Source organism: Marmota monax, unplaced genomic scaffold (genome assembly GCF_021218885.2).
Source record: "Marmota monax isolate L192 unplaced genomic scaffold, Marmota_monax_Labrador192_F-V1.1 WCK01_AAM20220418_F8-fsc00008, whole genome shotgun sequence".
Classification (NCBI taxonomy): domain Eukaryota; kingdom Metazoa; phylum Chordata; class Mammalia; order Rodentia; family Sciuridae; genus Marmota; species Marmota monax.
The window spans coordinates 11,550,883-11,560,383 of NW_026694432.1; the positions used below are offsets into that span (position 1 = coordinate 11,550,883).

The window sequence follows — 9,501 nt, forward strand, 5'->3', positions numbered from 1 at the left end:
TGCGGCGGGGGCGGGGTCTGCCCCAGCGGCGGGCTGGGGGCCGGGGGCGGGCTCCGGCGGGGCGGGCCCGCGCGCACTTCCTCGGGAGGCCTGGGGCCGCGCGCCCACTCGCCCACACAGTCGGTCGCAGCCGGCAACCTCGCCGCGCTCGCTTGGCCGCGCTCGGCCCGGCTAGCAGGTAGGAGCTGCTGAGGGACGCCGGCCCCCGGCCCCATCCGCGCCGCGTGCGCCCGCTTCGAGGTGAGCGCCCCACCGACCCGGCTCCCAGCCCCAGCTGCCGGCCCCCGCACTCCGCCCGCGCGGGCTGAGGACTACTGGCCCGCTGCCGCTGCCCCTGCCCCTGCCAGGTGCGACCGCGGGCACCATGGACGCTCCGAGCCCTGGAGAGCACCCGCTGGGACTGCACGGCTCCGGCCGGGGACCACTGCGAGAGTGGGGCGGGGGAGGGGGCCAAGTTTGAAGTAGAAAAGCCATGGAGAGACCGGGGAGGGGGAGGGTTAGAGAAACTGAGGCTCCCAGAAAGCCTGCTGGGGCGAGAGACGACTGAGACCGGGACAGGAGGCTAGAGACCATTGAAACAAGGGCAGAGACTGGACATACAGAGTTGCCCAGCGACTGACCTGAGGCATGGGGCAGACCCGGATTTTGTGCAGCATTTTAAGAAAAAGTATGCATATGGTCCCCGTGAACACATAGCTAGGGCCCCTGCCAGGGCCTTGGAGGGCCTTGGAGGCTGAAGTTTTGCTACTTTCCTGCTAAATCCGCCGCTCAGATCTACAGAGACTGGAAAAAGAGACACTCAGGCATGCAGAGATGCTAAGAGACAGAGATTTGGGTGCAGAGACTGAGAAATGGAGGTGGTGGTGACTAAGACACTCAGCCCTTTAGAGACGCTGAAAGGCTAAGCAAGACTTGGGTGTACAGGAGACAGAGATCCAGGTAGTGGAGGCCCCACTGGGAGAGAGCCGGTCAGAGATACAGAGTTATGTATCTGTATCAAACATAAAGAGACCAGCCTAAGTGTGCCTGACACAGAGATGTTGAGTGGAGCCAAGCTAGGCACAGAGACTGTAAGTTACTGGAGGTGGAGAGACCTGGGTGCACTGACAGTTCCAAGTCAGACCCTGAGAGATCCAGGCCTTTAAAGAGTGGGAGACAAGGCTGTGGGGAAAAGAGACTCAGCTAACCAATCCCCCATGAGGCAGAGGACCTAAGTCAGTAAGACCAAGATCAAGAAGTAGCCTCATGCATGCACACAGCCACCAAGACAGCCTCAGCTTATTTTTAAACTCTAATCTTGGAAGAGCTGCTTCAGCCCTGGGGGACCCAGGGTGAATGAACTGTTCCTCTCCTGTCCCCAGAGCAGCTGCCAGATCCTATTCCCACCCCCTTTCCCCTAAACTGCTTTGACTTCCAGGCCCTGTAGGGGAGGAAGGGGGAGAGCAATTTGGGGTTGGTGCCTGGGTACAGGGGTGGGGGTGGGAGGACTTTAGTTTTCCCCCTAAGTCTCCTGTCAACTCCTGGGAGTTGGAGGAGGAATCTATTCTGATTCTGACTCACAACTGTGGGGCCTGGCCAGGGTCCTCCTGGACAGTGAGGAGGGGGGACAAAAGGGTTGAGCAGTTGGCATGGCTAATTGGAAAGGCTTCTGGTTATCTTCCAATCACAGGGCTGGCAGCTGGGCAGGAGAGCCAAGCTTTGGTATATATCCCTTGCCTTTAAAAGCTGACCACCCCCTCCACCCATTACCAAACATTTCTAGAGAGAAGGAAGAGGAAAGGGCTCCAGGCTGGATGGTAGGAGACCTGAGATCTGATACCTGAGCAATCTTGGCCATGCCCCGCCCTGTCTCTGGCCTCCTTGTGCTCCACTATAAAGTAGGAGCGATATTCTGTTCTGCTTGTCTTTTGTGAGAGCTAATGAGGTGATGGTGGGAATGTACCTTGTGGAGCGGCAGAGTAACAGACAGGTGTGTACACCTGTGTACCTGCATGAGCAGTCTTACAGTTATGCTCACTGGAGTCGCGCTGATGGCTGGTCTTGGTGGTCACCTCAGTGAGATCTACAAGGCTGGGACCTCCTATACTCTGTGAGCCTACACAGGGAATGCCCAGGTCACATCCCAGACTAGTTCCCTGACCTAGGCCTGCATGAGGCCTTCTGTCTGACCACAGTACAAGTGAGGGGCTCATAGTAAAAATGCAAACAGCTGCCATTCGCTGGGGACTTAGCTACCAAGTGCTCTCCAAAGATCATCACATGTAAGCCTGATGACAATCCTAGGAGGGAGGGAGTAGCATTATCTCATTTAACTAGATGACCAAAGAGACTCCGGGCACTTAAGTGACTTGTCCAAAGTCACAGTATTCAAATCCCAGACTTTTATTTCATAGCTCAAGCCTCTATACACTGTACACCGTACTGTTATCCAGCCGTTCTAAACTCCATTCTAAACTGTGTATGGTATGTGTGTCTAGGTTAGGTGAGGTAGAGGGATGTGTGTGTTGGTGGGATTAAGGGTTGAGAGCCATCCTGCAGATCCAGCAGTCTCCCCTGAACCTTATCCCCTTAGCAGCCAGGAAGGAATACAGGACTGGCTTCCCGCTCTCTTTCTGCCTCCCAGCCTTGCCAGGGAAAGGGGGAGGGAGAAGGATGGGCAGAGACAGGTGGGTCTTGATGGTGCCCTTCACTGTGTCCTCACCAGAGCCCAGCTGGAAAGACCAAGAGAATGGGGGATTCTGGGAAGGAAACAAGCCACACCCATACCCTATTTGGGGTTCCCCTGTCTCAGAGGTGACTGACTCCCAGGGGCGGATCCAGGGCTAGCCTGGGCCTGGAAAGATGGTTGCTACTGCCAGCCATGCCAGGAAGGAAGGAAAGGGCCCAGGGTACTCCCTGAGGGACGCTTGGCCACATACCACCTGCGTGGCCCCCTGCTGCCCAGTGGCTGACAGCCCAGGCAATCCTTATATGCCAGGCCAAAGTGGCAGGGAGAGACTGAGTGGCAACCTCCACCCTACAGCATAGCTCCTACCTCAGGAGTCCCACTGTGAAGATCCCAGCTCTGATGGCCTTCAGGCCTTGCCTGGAATGTGAGCTGGGTGTTCTCCCCTGTATGGAAGGGAAGTTTCAAACACAACCCCCAGAGGAGTCAGGGCCTTCAGGCCTGGGGCATTTACTGGCGCCTGAAGTCTGAACTCCAAGCCAGAGCAACGCTGTGGGTGAGAATTTCCCACTGGGGTGGCTGAGAAAAGGGCTTTTCCTTCAACTTGAGCCAGAACTGCCAGTCCATAGTGTCTCCTGGGGAAGAGAAGGGGGTTGGTGGGTCCCTTTGTAGTGTCTTAACTTCCCCAGAGGTTTATCTGCAGCTGTGAGAACATCTCCTTCCCATAGGTCCTGGTGGTTCCTCTCCACCACCTGTAATCCCAGCCCCTAGAGAGCAGGCCTCGAGGTGGAGGAGGCCAGGGGTAGCGAGTTCTGACTTTGGGCTGGAGACTTGGAGACTGGCTGCCGAACGAAGGGACTGGGAACCCCACTTCCCAACCGGCCCCCCCCACTCCCCATGCTCCTGTTCCAGAGGCAGCTGTGTGGATGACCTCATCCCACAAACATGCTTTGTTCCTGAGAAAATGGAAAGTGTCTGAGGTTTGGTTGGGGGGCTGGGTGTCTACAGAAGCGGCTCTCAGGGTTCCCCTGGTCTTATTCCCCACCCAAGAGGGGGTCTGACGGAGGAGAAAGATCTCCACTGGCTCCTGCCCTCGCCCTCTTCTCCCCCACCTCTACCCTAAGACTCAAACCCGAGACTCTCTCGCAAAAGGTGGGAAAAGGCTGTCTGTGTGGAGGGGAGAGGATCATGAAGGGGGAGCAGATCTTGGGGCCTCGAAGAGAGGAAGCCAGGAGAGGTGCCTGGCAGGAAGTAGCACGGGGCCCGTCTTGGTCTGTCTCAGTTCCCCTCTGCTTCCTCATCCATCTCATTTTCCTTTTTTTCTCCCTTTTGCTGGCAAATCTGACATCTGGCCCTCTGTGCTGCCACAGCTGCTGCAGATGTTTGCAGCCAGGGCTGCCCAAGCTGGTGTGACCTGAGACACAGCAGGGGTGGAGGGGGGTAAGGGCAGAGTGTCCAGCTGGGGAAGCTCAGCTGAGTCCAGCTTGCAGGATTTCCTTCCTGCTTACACCCTAGACTGAGCCTCTCAACTTCTTACTGCTTGGCTGATTCTGCTGGGGAGAGGAGGACGCCAGCCTCCACCATTCTTCCGGCCTCCACCATTCATCTGTCCAGCCTCCCTCTAGCATTCCATTGTTTCCTGGATGGGGGAGGGGGACAGAACAACCCCAAGCTCCCCAGTTCAGAGCTCTAGTAAAGTTTCCTTTATCTACTAGATACCCTTTCTGGAAGTCAGGAGGTGACTGCTGCCCCCTGCTCCTGCCACCCTGGAGACAGTAGGGACACACTGGAGGCTAAACTCAGTCTGAGGCAGGAAATGAGTCACTGACCCAGGAAAAGCCCCCTCCCCCTAGATCTGCCAGGGCCTAGATAAGAAAACAACTTCTGCTTCCTGGTTTTTTCCTGACCTCTTCCCACCCCCACAGTCAAATACAGAAATAAAAATGCAAAACTCCTAGGTTCCCAGAAGCACCCCTTTCCCCATCCCTACCTGCTCTGTGTGGTATTTCCTATGCTTGGTCTCTTCTTTTTTGAATGCAAAGAGTTCTTGCCAAGGGCTAAGCTACGGCCCCTCTAGGTGACCCCTGCCCCACTTTGTGTTCCCAGCAGGGCTCACGCACATCACCACCATGAGCGAGGCATTTGACTGTGCGAAATGCAGTGAGTCCCTGTATGGCCGCAAGTACATCCAGACAGACAGTGGCCCCTACTGCGTGCCCTGCTATGACAACACCTTTGCCAACACCTGTGCTGAGTGCCAGCAGCTTATCGGGCATGACTCAAGGGTAAGGACCAGACTAGGCCTGGCAGGAGTTGGGTGGAGGCTGGTGGGAGGGGGCAAAGGATGGATCCACCAGGCTTGGGCACCAGTGCCCCTGTTGTGCTCCCCACAGGAGCTGTTCTATGAGGATCGCCACTTCCACGAGGGCTGCTTCCGCTGCTGTCGCTGCCAGCGCTCTCTAGCTGATGAGCCCTTCACCTGCCAGGACAGCGAGCTGCTGTGCAATGACTGTTACTGCAGTGCCTTCTCTTCACAGTGCTCTGCCTGTGGGGAAACTGTCATGCCTGGTATGTCCCCATCAGCTCATCCTGTCTGGAAACTGGAGTGCCTGACATCTGGGTAGTCTTTGTACATCCTGTCTGATACACACACAGACTTGACATTGGTAGAGACCTGCACACACGGCTCATTCCTAGAAATTTAGTGTGTGCAGGATCTCTTGTGCCTGAACACTCTATGCCTGAAGCTTACTGTGCACAGGGATCAGCATCTCTGTGGCTGCACAGGTGCAGAAACTGACCAAATTGGTACCTTCCTAAGGGTTCAATGTGGGCTGGACCATTAGGCCTTACACCTGGGCTAGTATCATGTTCGAACAGACTGACATGCTTAATACACACCTGGGGGCTTAGCATGTATGAAGACCTGCATGTTTGGTACATATAGGAGCTAAGGATGTGTGTGACTATCATGCCTGGTGCATCAGGGCTTAGTGTGTGCAAGGATTAACATGTATGGGGACCTGCATGCTTAATAGCTGTGTGGTGACTCAGCATGTGTGGAGAATGGCATGCCTGGAACTTACAAGGACTTAGCATGTAGTGAATCCATCATATCCAGGGCATTAGAACTTCGTGTAAGCAAAAATTTGCTTTCCTAGCATTTGTGGGCTCTTGTGTGCATGTTAAACTATCTCTTCTGGTGTATGAGGGTTTAGCATATGCCAAGACAACATGCCTATTATGTGGAGGTTTGATGTGTGTTAAGATAGTTATCTGAAACATAAAAAGGATTAATACATGCCAAAAACCTTGTTTATTTATTTATCTATCTATTTATTTATTTATTTATTGGTGCTGGAGATTAAGCCCAAGCGTGCTTTAACACTGAGCTACATCCCTAGTCATTTTTATTTTGAGACAGAGTCTTGCTGAGCTGCTAAGAGGCTCACTAAGTTGCTGAGGCTGACCTTGAACTTGGCAGTCCTTATGCCTCAGCCTCCTGAGCATTGGGATTATAAGCATGCACCACTGCTCCTGGCACCAAAATACTTTTGACCAGTTTTGGAGGCCTAGTACATACTGAACTATCATGTCCGGTGTTTGGAGAGAGGTTAGCATGTGCAATATACATTATACATAGTGGAAGTCTTGCTGCATGTTCCTGGACACCACCCTACTCAAGCCATTTGAGCAGTGAATACATTCTGGTGGGGGCAAGCGGGTTGTGGAGCAGAGACTGAACCTCAGGAGCTTGAAACATAGCCTCTGAGTGGGACTCCTGTTCCCCACAGGCTCCCGGAAGCTGGAGTATGGAGGCCAGACGTGGCATGAGCACTGTTTCCTGTGCAGCGGCTGTGAGCAGCCACTGGGATCTCGTTCCTTTGTGCCCGACAAGGATGCTCACTACTGCGTGCCCTGCTATGAGAACAAGTTTGCTCCTCGCTGTGCCCGTTGCAGCAAGGTGGGGGCTGTGCCAGTGGGCTAGGGGTAAGACCTGTTGTGGGGTGGGAATTCCCACTCCCCCCCACTGAAGGATGCTGCCCCCACAGACGCTGACCCAGGGTGGAGTGACTTACCGTGATCAGCCCTGGCATCGAGAATGCTTGGTCTGCACTGGGTGCCAGACACCCCTGGCCGGGCAGCAGTTCACCTCTCGGGATGATGATCCCTACTGTGTGACCTGTTTTGGAGAACTCTTTGCACCTAAGTGCAGCAGCTGCAAACGCCCCATCACCGGTGGGACAGGTGGGTAGAGTGCAGGCAAGGGCGTGGATGTGGTACTGGGTGAGGCTGAGGGGCAGGACTGCCCCAGATCAGCAGAGCTAACCTCCAGCCTCCCTGCAGGACTCGGTGGAGGCAAGTATGTGTCCTTTGAAGACCGACACTGGCACCACAGCTGCTTCTCCTGTGCCCGCTGCTCCACTTCCCTGGTGGGCCAAGGCTTCGTGCCGGACGGAGACCAAGTGCTGTGTCAAGGCTGCAGCCAGGCAGGGCCCTAAGCCAAGGCTCCTGGGCCTGGGCTTTCCCGAACCAGGGCTCCAGGACTTTGGCTCCTTTTCTGAACCACTTAAGACCCAGCCTCCCCCCAGAATGGGGTTTCCCCTGGGCTCCAGGATTCAGTCTCCTTACTGGTACTCCCTGACCCAGGCCCACGAATCTGGGCTCTTATGGAGCCTCTGTGATGCAAGCCTGCTTTCCAAATTTGGAGTCTAGAACTGGGCCCTCTCCCCTAAAATCAGGGTTCCCAGACCAAGATCCTTTCCCAAACCAGGGTTTTAGACTCCAACCTTCCAAACCTGGACTCTGGGCCTAGGCCTCCATAAATCAAGACTTCTCTACATAGATTTTAGGTCTCCTACAGGTGCCGAAGAAGTCCTCAAAAGTAGGCTACTCGGGTGACCCCACCTCCATCCTACCCCTTTCCCTAGGGCTCGTGCTCTCTGGGCAGATCAGATAACTGGTTAGAGGGTCTTAAGGTACTGAGTACTTCCCAGCCCGTGTCCACCAAGCATGTTCCCATTTTATTTTAGCTCATTTTGCCCAGAGATGGGCAGAGGGGGATTTGGCTCACCCCCCTTCCAGATTCTGCAATAAAGCAGTGTGTGGAAGCACAGGCCTCAGTGTGTTTGTCTGGGGATAAGAGGGTAAAGGAAGCTTCTTTTGCAGACTAAAGCTCTTCTAGACTTCTTGAGGGGGATGTCTGGGGACAGGCCATGGAGAGGGAAGTCTCCCCAGGAAGGAGATCCCCGCTCAGCTACCGCCCCTCTCTGACCTGCCTCCTCCCCTGCTGCTGCTGCTGCTGCTGGTTTTTTGTGTGAAGAAGGGAGGGATTCGGGGAGATCCCAGACGGCAGTGGGATTTCTTAGTTTGGTACACATCGCCCCCTCCACTAACCCTAACAATCCTGCATAAATCCTGCAATACGAGCACCAGGTCCTGGTCCCCAGTCTGGCCCAGACCCTCAACCCCCTTCCCCCTCTTCCCAAGGATTAGCGGGGGCGGCCCGGGAACGCTCGCGGCCGCACGTTTTTTGCCAAAAAAGGCAAGGATGCAGCTGCACGCGCCGCGGGAACATCTGGATCCGATTCCCAGTATGAATGGGTCATGGCCCCGCCCCTTGCCCCCCCCCCACCCCTGTGATTCAAGGGAGGAGGCGGGAATGAGCGACGGGGGCTGTCCCCCGTAGTGGGGAGATGGGGCGGGGCGCTGCTCCACTCGCCTGGCTTCCGACGCCCCCAGCTCCAATCCCAGCGTCCCCGCGCCCCCTGCGGTTGCTGGCCGAGTTGGGCAGTCTGGTGCCCGAGGCAGGTACGCGCCCAGGTCTACCCTGAAGCCTCCCGGGTGGAGACCCTGGACCCTGCGGGGAGAGGCCCGGCCGGCCCGCGGAAACCGCGTGATTGTTTAAATGTAGTGTAATGCGGCGGACGTTAGTTACTACGTGCATTCCACAGAGGTGGAGATGGTTCCCAGAGTGACTCGTCTAAAGTCACACAGGTAGTCCCCAGAGAGCCGGGATTCTAGTCCGCTTTACACTGTATCCCGGGCCCAGTTAGAGTCAGTTCAACAAATCTTTATGAATGCCCAACGCCTGTTTGTAATTAATAATTGTAGTTTTTACTTTTTTGTTTGTTTCTCTGTTCCCACTGGCCTGAGGACTGAGCTCGTGCCTGCCTTGCTCACCCCTCCTTCTCAGCTCCCGGCACTTACTACATGTTCAATAAATACTTGTTAAGGAAGAGCAGTCCAAGCATAGAAAACAGCTGGTGAAAGGCCTGGAGGCCTGAAAACATCTGGTGCTTTGGGGAAGCAGCAAGTAATTGCACTTGGAGGAAGTGCCAAGAGAATAAAATGGCAGGCTGAGCCCAGGTCGTGAAAAGCCAGATGCCAAGCTAAACAGACCTCACCCTGTGGATAAAGCAACCAGTGGAAATGTTTAAGCAGTGAGAGGGTCAGAGTTTTAGAGAAGATCACTCTGGCTGCAGCATGAATAACAGATTAAGGGGTTAATATGAGCAAGTCTGTTAGGACATTAGGACAGTGGGTAGTGGGAGGTCATGAGGTAGGTAGCAAGAAGGAGGGAGACAGAACTTGGTGATTGACTTGATGGAGTGAGGATAGAAAAGCGTTTAGGGGAAGGACAGATTCAGATCTGAGGCCAAGTGACAGAGAATGGCATTGCTTAGGTGATCCACCTACTTAAGAGTTAGATGTACAACTACAATACTCTTTCATTTATGTCAATATAAACATTTTTAAGATTTGACATGTCAAATCCAATTTATTTTTAAATTGAGGAAGTAACATGCATATGTTAAAGAAAAAAACAACAACAA

At 54.5% G+C, this 9,501-nt stretch overlaps 1 protein-coding gene across 5 annotated transcripts; it reads left to right on the forward strand.

Moving 5' to 3' along the window:
• The first annotated feature begins 75 nt into the window (after positions 1-75).
• Fhl3 (four and a half LIM domains 3) lies at positions 76-7,781 on the forward strand. 5 transcript variants are annotated; one of them, XM_046418879.2, is made up of 6 exons: positions 76-178; positions 4,772-4,950; positions 5,059-5,233; positions 6,460-6,629; positions 6,718-6,913; positions 7,013-7,781. In XM_046418879.2, the coding sequence occupies exons 2-6, from the start codon at positions 4,795-4,797 to the stop codon at positions 7,165-7,167; spliced, it is 852 nt and encodes a 283-aa protein (XP_046274835.1). In that variant the 5' UTR covers positions 76-178; positions 4,772-4,794; the 3' UTR covers positions 7,168-7,781. The 5 variants fall into 5 exon arrangements, with proteins under 5 accessions (XP_046274835.1, XP_046274833.1, XP_046274834.1 ...); XM_046418877.2 differs by having other exon boundaries at positions 78-240; positions 4,775-4,950; XM_046418878.2 differs by having other exon boundaries at positions 81-240.
• Positions 7,782-9,501: the final 1,720 nt, after the last annotated feature.